The sequence below is a fragment of the Trachypithecus francoisi genome, unplaced genomic scaffold (assembly GCF_009764315.1).
Source record: "Trachypithecus francoisi isolate TF-2019V2 unplaced genomic scaffold, Tfra_2.0 Lachesis_group10, whole genome shotgun sequence".
NCBI lineage: Eukaryota > Metazoa > Chordata > Mammalia > Primates > Cercopithecidae > Trachypithecus > Trachypithecus francoisi.
The window spans coordinates 124,914,422-124,936,084 of NW_022681455.1; the positions used below are offsets into that span (position 1 = coordinate 124,914,422).

The following is a 21,663-nucleotide window of genomic DNA, read 5'->3' on the forward strand; positions in this document are numbered from 1 at the left end:
TGTTGCCCTATCCCTTCAACTTGGCTCCACCTTGCTTGGCTCATCATCACAGTGGCCTCCAGAAGGTGGCGAGACCTGTTTTTTTTTTTTTGAGACAGAGTCTCACTCTGTCGCCCAGGCTAGAGTGCAGTGGCCAGATCTCGGCTCAGTGCAAGCTCCGCCTCCCGGGTTCACGCCATTCTCCTGTCTCAGCCTCCTGAGTAGCTGGGACTACAGGCGCCCGCCATCGCGCCCGGCTAGTTTTTTGTATCTTTTAGTAGAGACGGGGTTTCACCGTGTTAGCCAGGATGGTCTCGATCTCTGACCTCGTGATCCGCCCGCCTCGGCCTCCCAAAGTGCTGGGATTACAGGCTTGAGCCACTGCGCCCCGCGAGCTCTGCTTCTTAAGTTTCAACAGTGGAAGGCACATCTGGTCCGGAGGAAGGATGAGGGGCTCTCTGGGGCTTGAGGGCAGCCCACCTTGTGTCCTCAGAAGCCCATTCGAGGCTTCTTCCGGGGGCGCTGAGAGCCAGAGAGGACGGGTGTGTGCTGCTGGGAGCGGGTGGTCCAGACGCTGGAGGCCTGGGAGGAGGGGGGTGTGGCGGCACATCCTGGGGTGCCCCTTTGGGGTGGCAGCTTAGCCATGTAGTCACAGAGCATCTGCCGCCGCTCTGCGGGGACGCCCTGGGCACACGCATCCGGAGTCAGCTCCTGGGAGGGTGGGGTCACAGGGGGCCGGGGCAGAGCATCAGCACGTGGCCACTCAGGGCTGTGAGGGGGGCTGGTGTCCTCTGAGGGGTCCACATGGCCACTGAGCGAAAAGGTGCTGGACAGCTGGGTCCGGCGCTTGGGCCGCCTGGGCTGTCTCCCGGGCCCTGAGGTCCTGCCCTGCTGCCTCTCCCACCAGGCAGCCCCTCGGCCTGCCCAGGCTTCCCCCAGGCGCTCACTGAGCTTGTCCTCCGGGCCTGACTCGGGTGCAGGGGGTGGCTCTGCCGCAGGGAGGGAGCCCAGGTCTCTCTGCAGCAGGAGCCGCCCTTGGGCCATGGCCTTGCGGAGCACGTCCGGCCGCTGCCCTTCCTTTTCCTCCCGCCACAGCTCTATGCTACCCAGCAGCTGGTGGTGGGTGAAGGTGGGTGCTGTCCACACAGGAGGAGCTAGGGGCACTTTTAGCAGGGCCTTCAGCCACTGGCTACAGCCAGCAGTGTCTTGGGAGGTCCAGGAAGCAGTGGGGACACGACAGTCAGATTCGGTGTCACCGCAAGGCCCGGAGTCTCTGCGGTGGTCGGAGTCCGCCTGCGGGCGGAGCTGCTGGTAGAAGACATCTCCCGCCGCGGAGAGCTGGAAGAGCACCAGGCCTGGTGTGGGCGCCGAGGGCAAGGGTGGGACGACGGTGGCCAGACCTGGTGATGGGAATGACAGTGACCTCCAGGGCCTAGCGGGGGAGGGGTGTTTTCCACCGCGCCCCCCAAGCTCGCTCCCCTGCCCCAGCACACACCTATGGTTGGTGCTTTCAGGCGCTCCTGCAGCCGCCACTGGATCTTAGGCTCCAGCAGAGGAAATGCAGGGAGGGAGTCGGTCCTGGAAGGAAGAGACTGGGGGGGGCCTGCCAGGCGGGGCACTGACGCCCCTTCTCCTGAGGAAGGACAGACAGCTGAGGCCCCATTGAGGCCCCGACAGCCCCATCTCCCACATGCCGCCCACCCTGGCCTAGACCCTCACCAGCCAGGTGCAGCAGTTGCAGCTGCCCACCCTGGCCTCCGAGGAGCAGGGGCTGCACGCAGCTGGGTCGGGGCGGAGGCAGCAGTCGGGCCAGCAGGAGTGGGGAGGGCAGGCCATGGTTCCACTTCAGCATCGGCACCAGGGGGAGGCGCTCGTCCACTAGGTAGAGAGAGAACTGGGGCCCGAGAAAGAAGGGGGATGTGGCCGAACCTGGGAGCTGAGCTGTGTAGTGGCCCTCCAGGCCCCATGTGGCTCTCCGGGTGAGTACAGAGCCCTGAGGGGCAGCAGCATCTCCCATCAGCCTCCAAGTGCCTCTCAGACTGTACCTGCCAGCCCTGAACAGGAGGTGCGTCCCAAGTGGGTGGCACCTTCACCAATTCTGACCAACAGCCAGGTAGAGACAGAACAAGTGGGAAAGGTGTGCTCGGAAGAGGTGTGGGGGAGCCTTGCCAGCAGAAACCTGCCTGGCCTTCCCGCAGCCACCCCCAAACTCTCCTGACCCCAGAGCCTATGCTCGAGGCATGCTTACAAACGTCCCCAGGAGGGCGGGGGGAGGACGGACCTGCTCCCTCAGAGCCCCTGCCTCCTGCACAGCAGAAACTGTCCAGCTCTGCACGGAAGCCCCACCCCGAGGCTCCTCCTCCCCCCGTTCCACCCCTGGCTGTATCTTGAAGCCCTTACTAAGGGGAGGCCCTGGCAGGGCTTCCCCACCTGCCTGTTAGCACTGGCTGTAGGATCCACTGCGTGTTTGGGCCACAGATTCATCCAGGGTTGAGTCTGGTTTGCTGCGTGGTTGTCTGGGCCCAGCAGAGCCGCTGGTAAGCAGCAGCCTCTAGTGACCATCTGAGACAGAGCAGAGGTGGGGCGGGGCGGTGTTGTGTGCCACTCACCTGGGTACAGACGAGATGGAGAGTAGGGGGTAGGCATTCAGAGCTGGAGTGCCCCAGGTACTGGGTGAGCAGGACACGTTCCCCTTTCTGGCACGAAGCCTCTGCCCCCACACGAAAAAGCAACAGACCACAGCCCGGCGGGCCCTGGAAGAGGAACACAGGGTCAGCCTCCCCAGTGCCAGGCCCATGACACCATCCTCGCCCAGGCCGCAGCCAGCCTGGGGCTCACTGCTCTGCGGCTGCTCCCGCCATCAGGGCAGATCTCCCGCCGCCACCGCATACCTGAGCGTCAACCATCTTCACTCCAGTGCGGTCACCCACAGTCAGCACCCGAGGGTGGGCGGTGAAGTCTGCCCAACGCCAGGAAGACGAGTCCCGGAACACAAGGGTCTCAGGGTCCTTGTAGACTTGCTGCAGCCTTGGGGAGATGGGCAAGCCATGGGTAGGGGGGACAGGCTGATGTGGAAGGCAATCAAGGGTCGCGACATGCTGAACAGGGAGTGACGGGCCAGAGCTGTTTGTTAGGGTGGGGGGTTACACGGGAAGCGGCAATACCCTTCCTCAGGGCTCCACAGGCAGACGGCTCCTGAGCGGCTGCAGATGGCCAGCTCCCCGGGCAGGTGAGGGCTACGGGGCAGGAACGCATTCACATCAGGCTGCTCGCCCCTGCCCCCAGCCCCTCCTCACTGACCAGACTGACTCCCCCTCACCTGAGGCTGATCCCTGTGGCCCCCTTCTCCACCTGCATTGCCTGCAGAAGGGTTGGCTGCCACTGTTTACCAAACTTCCACACGGCACAGTGGTAGTCAGAGCGGACGGCCAGCAGAGCTGAGGAGGGATGGAGAGGGTCAGGGGTCAGGGGTCAGGCAGCAGGTCAGCCAGTGAGGGAGGAACGTGTGTAAGGGCCTTACTTTCTCCCTGGACAGTGCATGTCACCACCTGCCGGACAGGTCCCTGGAGCTGGATGCGTCCAGGGTTCCCAAGGAATTGGGGACTGTCACCTGGGCTCAGAACAACCTCTTGGAAATCTGGGCCTCTCACTAAGGATCAGTGCACGAGCTGTGGCCACTGCAAGCCCCACATTCCTGCCCTTCCCTGGACCATGCCAAGAGCACCTCCTCCACCAGACGGGAGCCCGCTGGGATCTCCTGTCTCGAAAGAAAGGATACGCAGCCTGTCCAGGGCGCCTCCAGCAGGGTAGACCAGCTGCCCGAACTGGGGTGTCCTTCCAGGCACCCAGGCCAGCGCACCCCCAGTGCAGGCCTCGTCCAGAAGCAGCTGCTCCCACCGCAGCACCAGCTCCTCGTGCAGCAGCTCTGCCAAGTGGCTCGCCACCGACGTGCCCAGGATGGGGCCTCCAAGGATAGAGAAGCGGCGCTGTCGGTTGCTGAGGTAAGCCCAGGGACACCTGGGGACCAGAGAACAGCAGGAGGATCACTCAGTGGCACTCAGGGAAGACAGGTGCCATCCCAAGGAGGCCAAGTGCAGTGGACACATTTCTTATTCACCTAGAATTTCTTCCTTTGGGAAACCACCCCATCCTGTTCCCATGCCCTGGAAGCAATCAGGTGACCCAGACCTGGCCATCAACAATATTCCATTGCCCTTGCCACAGTGACTGGCTCACAGACGGCTGTGAGACCCAAGCCAAGCCAACCAAACTCCTTTCTGGGACTTCTGGTGCCTCAGAAAGGACACTGGCTCTTTCCTTAGATCATAAGCCATCTTGCTGCTACCTACAGACAGCCTGTCTAGGAACTGTGCAGGAAGAGGCAAGTGGACGACAGAGTAAAGAGAGACACAGCTCTACGAATATTATTCAAACAACTGGACGCAGCCATGCCTGAAGTCCACAAATTTAAATCTGCTTTCCCCTGAGATGATTTGGAGTTGGAAGTCTGCTATAAGGAAGTACAGCTCAGACTGCGTGGAGCAGGGGGGAAGTGTGTATGACAGAAACCTGGATGTGCGTCCTAGCACCTCCTATATCCCCACCGCCAGCTACGTCTATCCATCTCCTCCTTTCTCATTAGCCACTTGCCCCCAGGGCTGGTGTCCACCGAGGTCCTGGAGCAGCTTCTTCACACTGACCACTGTCGTCTTCTTAGTGCGGCTCTGCATGGAAAGGCCTCGTCAAGCTCACACACCCTCAAGTTCACCCCTGAAGGACAGCAGGGAGTCCCTACCCCTGGTGTCATGGGCCACTCACCCCTGCTCCCTCCAGCTTGAAATTCTCCAGCATCAGCTTCCCCAGGGGTGCAAAGGCTACGTCTCCATGATCCCAGAGGAACCAGCTGATCTGGGGAGAGGAGAAGGCCAGGTCACTAAGCATAGTCTCCAGGCTACGCAGCACTGTCCCCCGTGGGCCCACTCACCTGCTCAGTCACATCCAGCACGACTCGGGGTCGCCTCCGATACCGGTACCCTCCGCGGAAAAGCAGGTCCCGGGCAGTCAGGCCGGGGTCCCAGGGATCTGAGAAGGAGGTTGTGGAAAGGGCTGGGGCGGGCACAGGAGTGCAGCCAGATGCCCTGGGCGACTGGAGGCATCCAAGGGCCCCGAGCGAGCACAGGCTTAGCAGGGAGAGGAAGGTCTCAGGAGTGGGAGCCGCGGGAAGAATAGGTGGAGCGGTGTGGAATGAGCCCAGAGGAATGAGACCCTCACCGATGACGGAAGGCAGCATGGGGAGAGGCCCAGGGGTCGCCGGCTCCCACAGCAGGTCCTTGGTCACATGCAGTGCCCCGTTCTGAAGGGAAGACAATCACAATGACAGTATCATGACGAGTGCCTTCCCCGGGCCAGGCTCTGTTGCAGGCATTCATCTTTTATCAACTCATCCAATCCTCACAACAATCCTGCGAAGTTGGGATGACTGGCATTGTCACACTACCACCTGCCCCATGACAGAGCTGGTAAAGAGAATAGCTGGGACGTGATCCCAGGCAGCCTGACCCCAGAGTTCATGTTTCTGACCTCCGCCTGTGCTGGCTTTCAAAGAAGGAAGCCCCTCATGCCACCAGTGGCTGGTCCGCATCCCACTTAACCTCACTTCCATTCAGGAGACCTTGCAGTCACTCTGGGAGCGCGGCAGGCGGTTCCACCTCCCTTTGCTGGGCTGGCCTGAGATGTTTCAGCTCAAATGACACAGATCTAGCCAGCCAGACTCCTAGAGGAGCCCCAATTTGATGTCAGACCTTCCCTCATAAGGAGGCCATCCCGACCCCTGTTCCCCAAGCCCCCACTCACTCTCTGTCTTTTTATTTGCTCATCCATTTGCCTCTGCCAGGCTTCATTCCTAGACAGCACGTTTCCAAGGGGAACTAGGGGGCTGAGGATTCTAAGCAAAGGGCCAGTGTCCCTCCAGAGGCACCAGAAACCCTGGCAGGTCTATCCTCCCCTCTCCCAATCCTACTATGCTGTTTCGGCATCCTTCTGGTTTCATTCCAAGCTCGGATCACATTTTGTAAACACCTTATCCATTGGATAAAGTTCACTTGTTTATTCTCGCTCAACTCAGCTCTCCGTTCCAGGAAGGAAGGGGTCAACCGACTGATTCAGGCAGCATTTCCAGGGTCTCATATGGCATCCGGCATAGTAGGGGCATCCGTCTAGGGATGGCAGGGTAGCCCACGTACCCCAGAGGAGGTGGCACAGCCTGTGTCTCAGCAGCCTTGTGTGAATGCCACCCCACTCTGTGGCCTTTCAACTGGTATGAATGTGAGATAGGGGACCCAGGAAGGGGTGCCCCTGGAGCTGCCAGGGCCCCTGCCTCCATCCTCACCTCTGAGTTCTGGGGCTGGGTCTCTGGCAGAGTCAGCGCATGTTGCCAGCTGCACATGAAAGAGAGGTCAGGGATGTCGCTCAGACCAAGGGGTCCAGTCATAAACAACGCGGGGCAGAGGGAGCGGGGGAAGTCCATCCCGGAAATAAGGCCCAAGCAGCACACTGGCCACCTCGGGAGACTGGAAGCTGGTAAGGGCGTCAGGGTTCCTGAGGAGAGAAAAGTGTACGATGGGAAGCATATGCTCTTTGAGGAAGCAGATAACAAAAAATATGTAGCCCAATGCCAAGCAGTAGTGAGAACTGTATTACAGCAAACCACCCGTCCAGGAGAAGGGGATCTGGTAATGGGCTGAGGGCATGGTTTCAGCAAAGCCAGCCAGGAAAAGCCTCGTTGACAAGGTGGCATTTGAGCACAGCCTGAACCCAGTGAAGGAGAGAATCACGTGCACAACTGGGGAGAGGGTTCCAGGCAAAACGATCAACAACTGTGAAAATCCTAGAGCAGCGAAGTGTGTGAGAAACGAGGCAGCCAGAGGAAGCGAGGTGACAGCGGTAGAGATGGAGTCAGACAGACGGCAAGGGGTGGCCTCTCTCACAGCTCGAAACCTCATCATACATTTACAGACTACACCCCCAAGACGCTCAAGTTACTCCACAGCCAGGGACTGCATCTCAGCATTGTCTTCCTACTGTCAAGCACAGTGCCTCCCAGAAAATGCACTATGGGTTGAATAAAAATAAATTTCTATCACAAGGGGCTAGGCGCAGTGGCTCATGCCGGTAATCCTAGCACTTTGGGAGGCCAAGGCGGGTGGATCACCTGAGGTCGGGAGTTCGAGACTGGCCTGACCAACATGGAGAAACTTGGTCTCTACTAAAAATACAAAATTAGCCGGGCGTGGTGACGCATGCCTGTAATCCCAGTTACTCGGGAGGCTGAGGCAGGAGACTTCCTTGAAGTCGGGAGGCGGAGGTTGCAGTGAGCTGAGATCGCCCCATTGTACTGCAGCCTGGGCAACAAGAGAGAAACTCCATCTCGAGAAAAAAAAAATTATATCACAAGGCTTTGGTAAATACAGTCCTCTAGAAGTATAAGCAGCCATAGCATCCCTCCTTTTTAATTAACAAAAATAACAGGGGCAAAAATAACAGCAGCTCTCACTGACCAAGCGCCAGCATCTATCTGCCAGGCACAAGCTAAATGCTGCGCTCTTCTACCGCAGCCCCTGTTAAGTTCAGGAAACCAAGGCTCCGCGAGAACTTTTTAGTTCAACAACTCTTACTTAGCTGCCACATCCAAGACTTGATTCCCATCCGATTCAGAGGCAGAGCTCTGAACCACTGCTCTCGCATGCACCGAAATGCAAACGCTAGCATTAGAGTCTCGCTAAACACAAATCTTTTCCCTTTGGCCGAGTGCGGTGGCTCCCGCCTGTAATTCCCGCACTTGGGGAGGCCAAGGCGGGTGGATCACCTGAGGCCAGAAGTTTGAGACCAGCCCGGCCAATATAGTAAAACCTTGTCTCTACTAAAAATACAAAAATTAGCAGGGCGTGGTGGTGCACACCTGTAATCGCAGCTACTGAGGAGGCTGGGGCACGAGAATCGCTTGAATCTGGGAGGTAGAGGTTGCAGTGAGCTGGGATCATGCCACAGCACTCCAGTCTGGGTGACAGAACAAGACTCTATCTCAAAAATAAAACAGAAACAAAAATATTTTCTCTTGGAACCGCATAGCCTGAAACGATCGTAGGGAGGCGGAGAGGGCTGGTGGAGCGCACGACCCCACAAAAGCCCTCAGACAAGGCAGCCTCGACTTCCCCGGCCGGCTTCCCGCCCTCGCTGCGGGCTCTCCAGGCCCCTTTAGACCTCCAAGACTACAGGACTCAGTCGGGTCCGCACTAACGACAGGCCGGGGACTGCGAAACGTGAGCCAGCCGCGGGGACTGGGAATTGGTGGAGTCCCTCCCCTCCTACATCTGCGCGGGTCCACTCCTCTCGAACATGCCCAGTCCGCGCGGAGGGGCGCATGCACTTACGTGACCCCGGTCTCGTCGTGGTCGTCTGGAAAATGGGCTTCGGCGTGATGCTCGCCGGACCCTGACACCACGAGGGAAATCTCAAGTAGAATCCCAGCTTTGGCACTCAGGACGGGTCAGCCCCGCCGCAGCTACTCACGGTCTTCCGGTTTGGACCGGAAGTGCCTCCTGGTGAGGCAGGAAGTCCCACCTCCCCGCCGGGCCTCTTAGGGTCCTGGCGCGCCCCCTCCCGGGAGGAGAGGGAACGGGCGTGCAGGCGGCGCGCGGGCAGCGGAAATAAAGCTCCCTCGAGTTCCAATAGTGGAGGCCGGTGGACTTAGGTTCGAATCCCACATCTGCTTCACCAATTTCCTCAGAGTTGTATTAAATTAATCATTTAACGAACTCTCACGGAACACCTACTATAAGCCAGACACTGTATTAGTCAGTAGGTATCCTACTGATTGTCCTTAAATCCCAAGAAGCGGGCTTCACAAATAAGGGTACAAATACCTCCTGAGAGTGAGGCTTTTCCAGTGGTAGTCATGCAGGGAGAGCTTTAGGCAGTGGTCCTCAAACTCTAGCTAGTGTGCGTCAGCAGTAGCACCTGGGGGGCTTGTTAAAACACAGTCTCCAATTCGGTGAGTCTGGGGTGGGGCCTGATAATTTGCCTAAGTTCCCAGGTGATGCTGATACTGCGTATCTGGGGCCCATGCTTTAAGAACGACTGTCCAGTCATAAACCTTACCATTATCCTAACATAGTAGTTCTCAAACTTGAGTGAGCCTTAGAACCACCTGGGGGAAGTTTGCTAGGCTCCGCCCTACCTCTGCCCCGCGAGCTGCTGATTCAGTAGGTCTGGGATGTGGCCCAAGAGTCTGCATTTCTAGCAAGTTCCCAGATAATGCTGGTCCAGGGGCCATACTTTGAGAACGGTTGCTTTAAATAATCAATTTCCAAATTCTCAGCTGTCATCTATACCTTTATTTGTTTATTTTTTTGAGATGGAGGCTAGAGTGCAGAGGTGCGACCTTGGCTCACTGCAACCTCTGCCTCCTGGGTTCAAGCAGTTCTCCTGCCTCAGCTTCCCGAGTGGCTGGGATTACAGGCCTGCGCCACCATGCTTGGCTAATTTTTGTATTTTTAGTAGAGATGGGGTTTCACCATGTTGGTCAGACTGGTCGAACTCCTGACCTCAAGTGATCCTCCTGCCTAAGCCTCCCAAAGTGCTGGGATTACAGGATGAGCCACCATGCCTGGCCTGTATGTTTTTTTTTCTGGAAGTTTTTACCTGGACTAAAAGTGTCAGCAGGGCTGTGTTCCTTTTGGGAGGTTCTAAGGAAGAGTCCACTGTGTTGCCTTTTCTGGCTTCGGGAAGCTGCCTGTGTTCCTTGGCTCATGACCCCTTTCCATCTTCGAAGCCAGCAATGCCAGCTGGATTCTTCTCATGAGGCCATCTCTCTAGTTTTGACTCTTCTGTCTCCCTCTTTCCCATGTAAGGACCCATGTGATTATAGTGGGCCCACCCAGGTAATCCAGGATAATCTTCCTATTTATTTTTTTGAGACAGGGTCTCACTCCATCGCCCAGGCTAGGGTGCAGTGGTACCATCATGGCTCACTGCAGCCTCAATTTCCCAGGCTCAGATGATTTTCCCACCTCAGTCTCTCGAGTAGCTGGGATTACAGGCACGTGCCACCATGCCTGGCTAATTTTTTTTTTTTTTTTTTTTTTGAGACAAGAGTTTCGCTCTGTCACCCAGGCTGGACTGCAGTGGTGCGATCTTGGCTCACTGCAACCTCCGTCTTCCAGGTTCAAACGATTCTCCTGCCTCAGCCTCCTGGGTAGCTGGGACGACAGGTGCCCACCACCACACCCAGCTAATTTTTCTATTTTTAGTAGAGACAGAGTTTCACTATATTGGCCAAGCTGGTCTTGAACTCCTGGCCATTTGATCCACCCACCTCAGCTTCCCAAAGTGCTGGGATTACACACGTGAGCCACTGCACCCAGCCTAATTTTTGTAGTTTTTGTTGAGATGGGATTTCATCATGTTGCCCAGGTTGGTCTTGAACTCCTGGGCTCACGTTACCCTCCCACCTCGGCTTACCAAAGTGCTGGGGTTACAGGCATGAGCCCTATTTTAAAGTCAGCTGATTAGCAACCTTACTTCCACCTGCAACCTTAATGCCTCCTTGCCAAATAATATACTCATAGGTTCTGGGGATTAGGCTGTAGGCATCTTTGGGGGAACCATTATTTTGCCTACCACACTAATATTCTATATTACCCTTATAAAACACCTATCCAGCTTTGGCACTGGGAGGCCAATTCCAGTTCTTCCTTCCCTCCTTTCTCTGAATAAGCCATTACCAATTTGCTTTTGTAACTGACATATACTTAACATGCAGTAAAGCACACAAGTCTTAAATGTACAACTCATTGAGTTTTTATTAATACATACATAGAAACCCACATAAACACCACTCAGATCAAGACAGAGAACATTTCTATCACTCAGGAAAGTTCCAGCCAGGCACAGTGGCTCATGCCTGTAATTCCAGCACTTTGGGAGGCCGAGGTGGGAGGGTTGATTGAGTCCAGGAGTTCAAGACCAGACTGGGCAACACAGCAAGACCCCTGTCTGTACAAAAAAAAATTTTTAAAGAAAATTCCCTGGCGCCACTTTCCAGTCAATACTTCCTTCAAGAAGGAACCACTATTCAGACTCTTATCACCATAGATTAGTTTTGCCACTTCAAGAACTTTACATAAGTGGAATCATGGAGAGGATGTGTCTGGCTGCTTCTGCGCCCTGTGCCTAATAGATTCCCCTGTGTTGTGCACGCAGCTGTTGGTTCCTTTTTAAATTACTGAGTCGTGTTCCATTGTATGAATATACCACCATTTACTTGTTCACGCAACCTCCTGTTGGTGAGCGTTTGGGGCATTACTGGGTTTGATGACTTTGTGGAAGCCTCTCTGTGGATATGTGCAGCCCTCAGTCCATTTCTGGACATCTGCTGTGCTGTCCCTTCACTCTCCTGGGCCTCATCCCACTCTCTGGGCTGCACACACACACAAAATGGAATTGTTCTTCCTGATGTCAATCCTTGACATGTTGAGGAGGCCGATTACCCAGCCCACCACACCTGCTCCTCCCAAGTCAAAGGTTCTGGGAGGACTCCACCACCTGCTCCTTATATGCCCCAGCACCCTCACTGTCACAATCCTGGTGAGCGCTGACAGGCCTAGCTTCAGCAGCAGCAGCAGCAGCAGCAAGCACTGTGATAAATCTTACAGTCACTGGTCATGCTTTCCCAAGTAAGTGGCTACTGTAAGACTCAGTTAAACTTGCAGCCTCCTTCAAGCAAATACGCGTTGCATCACAGTAAGCCTCGTGTAAATTGTCTTCATCCCTGTCTTCATCTTATTTTTCCTATTTCTCTTGATCTCTAGCTCCTCACTTTAAACAATTGTTATCTTGTGGTATTTTTATGAATCAACTCAAAATCCCTTCTTGGGGGGGGAAAGGCAGACTGTCAACTGGCTATTTAAAAAAATTTTTTTTTTTTTGAGACAGTCTTGCTCTGTTGCCCAGGCTGGAGGGCAGTGCCACAATCTCAGCTCACTGCAGCCTCTGCCTCCCAGGTTCAAGTGATTCTTCTGCCTCAGCCTCCTGAGTAGCTGGGACTACAGGCGTGTGCCACCACACCAGGCTACATTTTGCATCAAATGGCTAATTCTTGGCTTGAGAGCACTTCTGTTTGACTTCAGAAAGGCCTGCAGTGAAATTTTATAGCGTGGATTCCAATGATCCTGCTGACAGTGTGAACCCGGATTTCCTGTGTTGAAGTCTCCAGACTCAGCCAGTGAAGCAGCTGAGCAGCCTGTGATGTGGAGGTGCCTAGGGGCCTATGGCAGGAGTCAGAGTGTGGAACTGGACCTGAGGCCCCCAGATCCTCCTCCCCCGCCTTCAAGGCTCCGCGACCACCCACGGTTAGAAAAGCAACTGCTACAGCAACCCCTCACCCACCTGCCAGAACTTCCGTTCAGGCAGTGAGACGTTGGCCTCAGCCATAAGCATCCAAGCCGCCGCGGTTAGGAGACTGGCTTTCCCATTGGCAGGATGCACTGTCCGTCAGAGATCTAAGGGCTCTCATTGGCCAGCGGTGTGGCAAGGGTGGAGCGCACCATGCTTTGTCCACGTGGTCCCCACGTGAAGGAACCCGCCCTGCGCGTGTGAAAGGGCGAGAGCAGCGCGAGATAGGGCCCAGCGCCGCAGATCTTTGTTGGCGACTATGGCTTCGGCTTCTCAAGGCGCTGACGACGGCAGCCGCAGGAAACCCCGCCTGGCTGCCTCGTTGCAGATCAGCCCCGAGCCCCGCCCCTGGCGACCGCTACCCCCCCAGGCCCAAGGTGCCTGGGAGCCCGCGCCCGCGATAGACCACGCGGAGGGCGGGCAGCCCCAGGTCTCGGTGTTGAGGGACAGTGGATCCCCTGGGGCAGGGGCCGGAGTCGGGGAACTGGGGGCAGCCCAGGCGTGGGAAAACTTGGGGGAACAGATGGGGAGGGCCCCGAGGGTCCCTGTGCCCCCCGCAGGGCTGAGCCTGCCGCTCAAAGACCCACCTGCCAGCCAGGCTGTGTCCTTGCTCACGGAGTACGCGGCCAGCCTGGGCATCTTGCTGCTCTTCCGGGAGGACCAGCAACCAGGTGAGGCTGGGCCGGGGCATGGGTGTGCCAGAGGACAGATCCGCGGAGGGCTGGGTCCCAGGACGTGGGGAGGAGGTCTGAGGAAGGTGGACCTTGGTCCCTCTGCTCAGAAACACTGCCAGAGCAGGACCTGGCCTGAGCCTGAGACCTCGGGGTGGACCCTGCTGTGAGCAGTGGTCTCCAAGAATCACCAGCCACACCAGATGCTCAACTGTGGCAGGGTCACGGCAGGTGAACGTTCTCTCCACCTGACGTCCAGGGAGACTGAGGCCCCTTGGTATTTCTGCATACGTTTTTAGAGCCACTTACATGCAATTTAAGTTGCCATGCCACCATTGGAGATACCGGAATGAGAGCCACTCCCCTGACTCAAAGACGTTATTAAGCACAGTTTGGTAAATGTAACACCGTGTATGTGATACAGAGGTAAACCGTTATTTCCTCTTCTTCAGTACATACCCCTCAAACCCCTTGACTCAGTGTTTGTGTGTGTGTGTGTGTGTGTGTGTGTGTGTGTGTATTTAAGCCAGGGTCTTACTCTGTTGTCCAGACTGGAGTGCAGTGGAACAATCTTGCCTCACTGTAGCCTCTGCCTCCTGGGCTCAAGTGATACTCCCGCCTCAGCCTCCGGAGGAGCTGGGACTACAGGTGGACTCCACTACACCTGGCTAACTTTTTTTTTTTGTAGTGATTGTGTGGTTTTACCATGTTGCCAAGATTGGTCTTGAAATCCTGGGCTGAAGCTATCCGCCTGCCTAGGCCTCCAAAGTGCTGAGATTACAGGCGCGAGCCACCACACTTGGCCCAGGGTTTTAATTTAAAAGCTAATTGCAGACATTATGCTCCCTACCTGTAAATACGTTCACGTGTTTATGTGTGTGTGTGTGTGTGTGTTTTTGAAACGGAGTTTCACTCTTGTGGCCCAGGCTGAAGTGCAGTGGCACGATCTTATCCCACTGCAACCTCTGCCTCCCAGGTTCAAGTGATTCTCCTACCTCAGCCTTCCGAGTAGCTGGGATTACAGGTGTCCACACCAAGCCCGGCTAATTTCTTTTTGTATTTTTGGTAGAGAATCACTTTTGGGGTTTCACCATGTTGGCCAGGCTGGTCTCAAACTCCTGACCTCAGGTGATCCGCCCACCTTGGCCTCCCAGAGTGCTGGGATAACAGGCTAGAGCCACCTTACCCAGCCCTCTTTTTTTTTTTTTTTTTTTTTTTTCCTTTGAGAGAGTCTTGTTCTGTTGCCTAGCTGGAGTGCAGTGGTGAGATCTCAACTCACTGCAACCTTTGCCTTTCGAATTCAGATGATTCTTGTGCCTCAGCCTCCCGAGTAGCTGGAATTCCAGACTTGTGCTGCTGTTCCCAGCTCATTTTTTTGTGTTTTAGTGGAGATGGGTTTTACCACGTTGGCCATGCTGGTCTTGAATTCCTGTCCTCAGCCCCCCAGAGTGCTGGGATGACAGGAGTGAGCCACTGTGCTTCGCCTCATATATATTTCTTAAGAACAAGGGCATCTCTTATGTATCTACAATACAATGATCAAATCCTGGAAATGTAACATTGATAAACTACGATCTTCTAATTTCTATTCACATTCAAATTTTGCCAGTTGTCCCAGTAATGACCTTGTGGCCATTTTTTCCCTCCCCAGTATGACGTTACAGTTAGCTGTCCTACCTCTTTAATCTCTTACCTGAAACAGTTCCTGTCTTTGTCTTTCACAATATTGATGTCTTTGAAGAGTAAGGGCTGGTAGTTTTGCCAGTGTCCTTCAGCTTGGGTTTGTTTCCTCAGGACTGAGTTCAGGTGATAGGTTATTGAAGTGATGTCGAGTCCTTGGCCACGCATCTCCCCAGGAGGTTTGCAATCTTGGTTTGTCCCCTGGCTATGTGAGCTGTGGGCATTTGACTAGGGTTGCATCTACCAGGTGTCTTCACTTTCTTCTTTGTGCTGAATAAGTCATCCAGGGGCATTTGGAGATCTTGTAGATATCCTGTCCCCATAACATTGTCACTTGTGGTTTTGATGGCTCTCCCCAGATTCAGTCGCTGTTAGGATGGCAGCCACGTGCTGGTTTTCTTTTTCTTTTTTTTTTTTTTTGAGACGGAGTCTCGCTCTGTCGCCCAAGCTGGAGTGCAGTGGCCAGATCTCAGCTCACTGCAAGCTCCGCCTCCCGGGTTCACGCCATTCTCCTGCCTCAGCCTCCCAAGTAGCTGGGACTACAGGTGCCCGCCACCTCGCCCGGCTAGTTTTTTGTATTTTTTAGTAGAGACGGGGTTTCACCGTGTTAGCCAGGATGGTCTCGATCTCCTGACCTTGTGATCCGCCCACCTCGGCCTCCCAAAGTGCTGGGATTACAGGCTTGAGCCACCGCGCCCGGCCTACGTGCTGGTTTTCTAAGGCCAACATCCCTTCCACGTCTGTCTGTGGTTGCTGGTTGTGATGCCCGTTTAGAGCAGACAGATCTCAGTGCTAGTGAGGAGTGCTGAAATGGGTTCCCTTCCAAAAGGGAAGTCCCCAGAGGGGCAGTCCTTGGGAGAAACAGTTTAGCAGCAAGTACTGTGAAATTAAATAACCCTGCACCTTTGACCATGTGATCCCAGTTCCAGATTTTTCATCTATCTCTTTTGTGTTATAAGTAATACCCAAAATGATACTGTTTCATAGAAAAGGTGTTCAAATACAGGGCCACTGGAGGAGAGGAAATAAAATCAATGTGTATGTGGCAGGTGGAAGTGCTTGGCGGCTTCCTCCTGAGAACAGGGTGGTGTGGGCTCTGGAGAGGGGACCTGGATATGGGTCCTGACACAACTTGGGCAAACTGCCTGCCCTTTCTGCTCATCTGTGAAATGGAGTCACGCATCCCTGTTGTAGAGGGGTTGGGTGAGGACTTGGTTGAGTCAGCGATGGGTCACAGCCTGCAGAGGCACTCAAGGGTGTGCGCGACATGGGGTGGAGATGGAGCCCGGTGGAGTAAGGGAAGGGCAGTCAGGGTCTTGTTATTCTGGCTGTCCTCGATGTCAGGTGTCAGGAGGAGGCAGAGGTGGTGCCTGTCACAGGGCCGAAGGCCGGGGGGTTCCTTCCTCACCTTGCTCCTTCCCCAGGTCCCTGCTTCCCTTTCTCTGTGAGCGCGGAACTGGATGGGGTGGTCTGCCCTGCGGGCACTGCAAACAGCAAGACGGAGGCTAAACAGCAGGCAGCGCTCTCTGCCCTCTGCTACATCCGGAGTCAGCTGGAGAGTCCAGGTAACGGAGGGAGGGCCAGGCAGCTGAGCCTCAGCTGGGGACAAGAGGCCCAAAGCCGGCAGTCCTGTGGGGAGGCTGAAGTGGCTGTGCGTGTGGGCAGGAGGTGGGTTGCTGTACGAACCATCTGGGCATCAGGACATCACCTGCAGGGAGCTGGGGCAGGGGACAGGTGCCGGTCTCTGCTTTCATGTCCTCTGGGGACACTGGGGGTAGGGACTGCTAGAAGAGCAGCTCATGGAATGTCCTGTGTCTGGAAGATGAAAACGTCCTCTTCCCTGTTCCTTGGCTTCCTGAGGGATGGAGGGTGTGCCTTGGCACCCACACCAGCCCATCCTCCTTGTCTCTTCCAGAGTCCCCCCAGACCTCCAGCCGGCCTCCACCGCCCCCCCTGAGCGTAGGTAGGTGAGCTCTCACGGACGCAGGCTCTAGTGTTGAGGGGAGAGGCGTGGGCCCCCTTCTACCTGCACTCTCTCGCCCCGGCACAGACAGCATCCTGACCCACGGGGAGCGCTGCGCAGCCTTGGTGAGCGCCGGCTTTGACCTCCTGTTGGACGAGCGCTCGCCATACTGGGCCTGTAAGGGGACTGTGGCTGGAGTCATCCTGGAGAGGGGTAGGGATCGCCCCAACCCCGGCCCTGGCCCCCTGGGAAGGGCCCCCTCGAGCTGCTTGCCTTAGGCTGGGCCCTCTCTGCCCTCCCTGCACAGAGATCCCAGGTGCCAGGGGCCACATGAAGGAGATCTACAAGCTGGTGGCCCTGGGCACCGGCAGCAGTTGCTGTGCCGGCTGGCTGGAGTTCTCGGGCCAGCAGCTCCATGACTGCCATGGCCTGGTCATCGCCCGCAGGGCCCTGCTGAGGTGAGGGGCTGTGGGGTGGGTGCCTGACAGCAGCCTTTGCCGGGACAAGGTCGTCCCCAACCACCCTCTACCTGTCACTCCTAGGTTCTTGTTCCGGCAGCTCCTGCTGGCCACGCAGGGGGGCGCCAAGGGCAAGGAGCAGTCCGTGCTGGTCCCCCAGCCGGGGCCCGGACCCCCATTCACCCTCAAGCCCCGCGTCTTCCTGCACCTCTACATCAGCAACACCCCCAAGGGCGCGGCCCGTGACATCTAGTATGCAGGGCCCCTGGGGCAGGCGGGGGATGGGGTGCCCTCGGTTGGGCTGCTGGGTGGGAGTCAGGGTCAGAAGAGTGGCCCTGATGCTGGTGTCTGTCCCCTCCCGGCCTGCAGCCTGCCCCCCACCTCAGAAGGCGGCCACCCGCACAGCCCGCCCATGCGCCTGCAGGCCCACGTGCTTGGGCAGCTGAAGCCTGTGTGCTACGTGGCACCCTCACTGTGTGACACACACGTGGGCTGTCTCTCAGCCAGTGACAAGCTGGCACGCTGGACCGTGCTGGGGCTGGGTGGTGCCCTGCTGGCCCACCTGGTGTCCCCACTCTATAGCACCAGCCTCATCCTGGGTGAGCACGTGACGAGGGCTGGAGGGTGGGAGGGGAGGGCAGGGAGGTCACTCACCTTGTCCTGTCCCTTCTGCCCTGCAGCTGACTCATGCCACGACCCTCTGACTCTGAGCAGGGCCATCCACACCCGGCCCTGCCTGGACAGTGTCCTGGGGCCATGCCTGCCACCTCCCTACGTCCGGACTGCCCTGCACCTGTTTGCAGGGCCCCCGGTGGCCCCCTCTGAACCTACCCCTGACACCTGCCATGGCCTGAGCCTCAACTGGAGCCTGGGGGACCCCGGCATCGAGGTTGTGGATGTGGCCACTGGGCGTGTGAAGGCCAAGTGAGAAGGGCTCCCTGGGGCTGGGGTGAGGAGGGGTCCTGGTGATGGGGGGCTCCATGCATGAACTTCCTCACCTCAGGTCTAACCCCAGCTCAACCCCTTACTAGCTCCGTAGTGGTGGTGACACCTCTGCCTGTCCTGTGACTCCTGTGACAATGTCACAGTGTGAGAGGAGGTAGTGTGAGGCGTGTGGCAGGCCTGCTGGTCCAGCTTGTATCTCTCTTATCTCAGTGGCATCCTCTCTTCATCCAGTGCCGCCCTGGGGCCTCCCTCCCGTCTCTGCAAGGCCTCCTTTCTCCGGGCCTTTCACCAGGTGGCCAGGGCTGTGGGGAAGCCCTACCTACTGGCCTTGAAGACCTACGAGGCTGCCAAGGTCGGTCCCCGTCAGTCCCGGTCCCTCTCCAGCCTTGCAGTCCCTGCCCCCTGCAGGCATCTTCTCTCACCCCACCGCTCATCTCCTCCCCTAGGCTGGGCCCTACCAGGAGGCTCGCCGGCAGCTCTCTCTCCTCCTGGACCAGCAGGGCCTGGGGGCTTGGCCCTCGAAGCCACTGGTGGGCAAATTCAGAAACTGAAGCCGGCCTCGGCGGGCCCAAGGTCCTGGAGTCAAGCTGTACCCTGCTGGGGGAGTGCCCTGTCTGAGGAGGGTTGTTGGGGAGAACGTGGGTTGTGCAGGGTGAAACGGGCTGGAGGGAAGGAGGAGCCTGCTGTGGTTGGGAGGCTGCTGCTGCACATTTGGGCTTGAATAAAGAAGTATTTCTCGTGACTGTATAGTTGGCTGTGTGTTTTGGGGTGGCCAGGGGCCCTTTGTTTGCGGGGAGAGCCCCTCCTTTGGGAAGCCCTGTGTTCACTGGGCTCCCACCTGGATCCTCTCACTGAGCCACTGAATTGTTACCCCAGCCCCTGTTCACAGGGCTGGAGGCAGGTTTAGGAGGGGAGGTGACCTCCCCTGGTTCCTCCTGTTTTCCAGCCTGTGTGCTGGGGGAGGCCACTGAGGCCATGCGTTGTGGGGGTTGTAAAGGGCAGGAGGAGGGCAGGCTGCTTGGGTGTGTGAGCATTTTGTCCTCTCGCCACAATTGGGGCTCCAAATCCTTGCCTTTCTGGGCCCCTAGGATGGGGGAGAGTGGCAGAGAACGCCCTTACCTGGTGAGAGCTTCAGCTGCTGTGGTCCTCAAGGGTGCTGTGGGTGTCGGGGCAGCCCCGTGTTGAAGGATGCGGGGAGGGCATGAGCAGCATCAGTCCTTTCCCTGGGCTGCCCGGCTGTTTGACCTGGGCAAGTCATTGGACTGCTAGAGCCTGCGTCTTCCACCGTGGAGAGGGACAGTGCTTCTGCCCGGTGTGGGCTCGGCAGTTCTCTCTCCTTTTCCCCCAGGGTAGCATAGTAAGCCCACATGGCAGTCAGGCACTCTGTTGACTCTGGATGTGGAGAGAAGATGGTAACACTAAAAGCATGTGCGTGTGCGCACACACACATACAAACCCCTGGAGCCTCGCCTGCATGGGCATTATATCCATTGAGCCAGGAGCACAGCGGCTTTGAAGTCCAGGGACCTGGGGCCAGGGATGGTAGAGGACCATGGCCAGCCCTGTCACCCCCACCCCGTGACTCCCTCCCTGCATCCCCAGTAGGTGCAGGGTTCAGAACCACAGGCTGCTCTCCCTTGTGGGCCTGGGGACACTGGTCAAAGATGGTGTGATGGTTAATTTTGTGTCGACTTGACTGGGCTAGGGGATGCCCAGATGGCTGGGAATGCATTATTTCTAGGTGTCTGTGGGGTGTCTCTGGGAGGGATTCACATCTGATCATTGGGCTGAGTGAGGAGATTGCCTTCCCCAGTGCAGGCAGGCACCATCCAATCCATTGAGGGCCTGGTTCACTCTCTCCGCTGGAGCTGGGACATCACAACTCTGGGTCTCTGGCCTTCAGACTCGGCCCAGGACTCACACCATTGGTTTTCCCAGTTGTCAGGCCTTTGAGTGAGGGCTAGAGCATCATCACCCGGGCCCCCGGCACTCACAGCAGTTGGCACTGCTTAGATTCCGTATCGTGTGAGTCAATGCCTCACAATACAACTCTATGTATCCTGTTGGTTCTCTTTCTCTAGAGAACCCTGACCAGTGCAGACAGCCCCTCCAGAGCTGTCACTCGGGGCCAGGCCTGATGTTGAAGTCGTGAGATTGGGTCGTCTCCCTCCAACCCCCTCTTGTCTCTGCCACTGGGCATGTGTGGCCAGGCCAGCCACTTAACCTCCGTGCATGTGCGTCGACTCTTCTAGAGAAATAATCACAAGGCTGGTCCCAGGGGTGTGTTCCTGGCCAGGCTGCCCATCTGCAGGCCTAGGCTTTCCCTCTGCTTTCACTGGGCTCATGCTGTCTCCTTTTCCCAGTGATGATGACATGGGAGAATCTGAGGGAGGTGGGGTGGAGGAAACAGCACCAGTGGACAGATCGGATAGCTCCAGCAGGCCCCAGCCCGAAGTGTGGCGTATCTGTTCTGTTTTAACCTCCCACAGCTCGCCATGATAGATGCAATCATTGCCTCAGTGTACAGGTGAGGAAACTGGCAAGATGCAGTTAGGTAAGTTCTGGAAGAGCACCCAGCACCTGAGGTGGGCTGGAGCTGTGGTAATGTGCAGGTTGCCGGCCTTCCAAGCCCTTCAATTGCAGTCACCACCCACAGCTGCAGCTGGATTTCCTTACATGACCTTGGATGAAACTCTGAGCCCCAGTTTGCTCATTTATAAAACAAGGACTAGGTGATATCCTTCCTAACGTTCCCTCGCGTTCTCTGCTGTGCTCTTTCCCGACTGCTGCAGGAGGTCAGGAGGATGCCCAGAGCTGCAGGCTGGCAGGCTGCGGGGGGGCGAGGCTGGAGCTGGGAGCATCAGGTTGGGAAAATGGCAGCAGGGAGGGCTGGAGAGGGGAGCTGAGGCAGGAGGAGCTGTAGTTCACATGTGCAAAGGACAGGAGGTGAGCCCTTGCCAAGGGAGGAGGACTACAGAGAGAGGCGTTTGCACCAGCAGGAAGGGTCCGCAGGGCCTGGAAAGCCAGGAAAGCACCGATTTCTTGTTTGAGAAAACAAAGATTTTTACCTTAGGTTTTGCTTTTTTAAAAAAACAAAAAACAAACAAAACCACGTGTCAGGCCAACATTGAAATAATTATTTCTCATGGCTCTTTTTTTTTCAGGGATGGAGCAGGGGGTTTAAAAACACCCAAACCTATTAATTAGCCTGTGTATTACACATTGTTTTCCTCAGGAAATAATTTAAATTGATTTTCTTTCTGTACTGCAGTAGTAACTACAACCAGATCTGGAAATATACCAGCCATTTCAAACTTCAGTTGGATGCAGTGAGCTTTTTGGTATTCATTAATCACATAATCACTGGGCAAATAAGTTATTCAAATTGACATTAACTCTGTTGTGTTCCGCCAAATAAATAATATTTGTCCCCACATTGCATAAATCTGCTTGTCCAATCCTTTTCTCCCAAGACAGTCTTTTCACGACACCAGAGTCGCTCAGTTCTTTTGACTCA

General features: G+C 56.3%; 2 protein-coding genes across 4 annotated transcripts; one reads left to right on the forward strand and one right to left on the reverse strand.

The window, feature by feature from the left end:
• Nucleotides 1-246: 246 nt before the first annotated feature.
• On the reverse strand, nucleotides 247-7,872 carry TAF1C (TATA-box binding protein associated factor, RNA polymerase I subunit C). The gene is given in 16 exon segments (XM_033219162.1): nucleotides 247-1,379; nucleotides 1,475-1,612; nucleotides 1,699-1,873; nucleotides 2,589-2,732; nucleotides 2,871-3,006; nucleotides 3,144-3,215; nucleotides 3,299-3,447; nucleotides 3,449-3,488; nucleotides 3,490-3,616; nucleotides 3,758-3,996; nucleotides 4,630-4,703; nucleotides 4,798-4,887; nucleotides 4,964-5,061; nucleotides 5,251-5,332; nucleotides 6,368-6,576; nucleotides 7,282-7,872. Coding segments are annotated over 15 exon segments (2,613 nt in total). The 5' UTR covers nucleotides 6,506-6,576; nucleotides 7,282-7,872; the 3' UTR covers nucleotides 247-468.
• Nucleotides 7,873-12,580: 4,708 nt separating this feature from the next.
• Nucleotides 12,581-18,888, forward strand: ADAD2 (adenosine deaminase domain containing 2). Of its 3 annotated transcripts, XM_033219166.1 has the most exons (11): nucleotides 12,581-13,100; nucleotides 15,768-15,983; nucleotides 16,205-16,345; nucleotides 16,696-16,743; nucleotides 16,831-16,956; nucleotides 17,051-17,201; nucleotides 17,286-17,453; nucleotides 17,571-17,800; nucleotides 17,882-18,125; nucleotides 18,378-18,498; nucleotides 18,593-18,888. In XM_033219166.1, exons 1-11 carry the CDS (start codon nucleotides 12,689-12,691, stop codon nucleotides 18,695-18,697), a joined length of 1,962 nt encoding a protein of 653 aa, XP_033075057.1. In that variant the 5' UTR covers nucleotides 12,581-12,688; the 3' UTR covers nucleotides 18,698-18,888. The 3 variants fall into 3 exon arrangements, with proteins under 3 accessions (XP_033075057.1, XP_033075055.1, XP_033075056.1); XM_033219164.1 differs by lacking the exon at nucleotides 15,768-15,983 and having other exon boundaries at nucleotides 18,357-18,498; XM_033219165.1 differs by lacking the exon at nucleotides 15,768-15,983.
• Nucleotides 18,889-21,663: the final 2,775 nt, after the last annotated feature.

Bases quoted from the DNA above. Each gene is read 5' to 3' on its own strand.
- ADAD2 (XM_033219166.1), top strand. From the start codon at position 12,689: ATGGCTTCGGCTTCTCAAGGCGCTGACGACGGCAGCCGCAGGAAACCC. The intron at 15,984-16,204 runs GTGAGGACTTGG...CTCCTTCCCCAG, and splicing joins CCCTGTTGTAGAGGGGTTGG to GTCCCTGCTTCCCTTTCTCT. The intron at 16,744-16,830 runs GTAGGTGAGCTC...GCCCCGGCACAG, and splicing joins ACCGCCCCCCCTGAGCGTAG to ACAGCATCCTGACCCACGGG.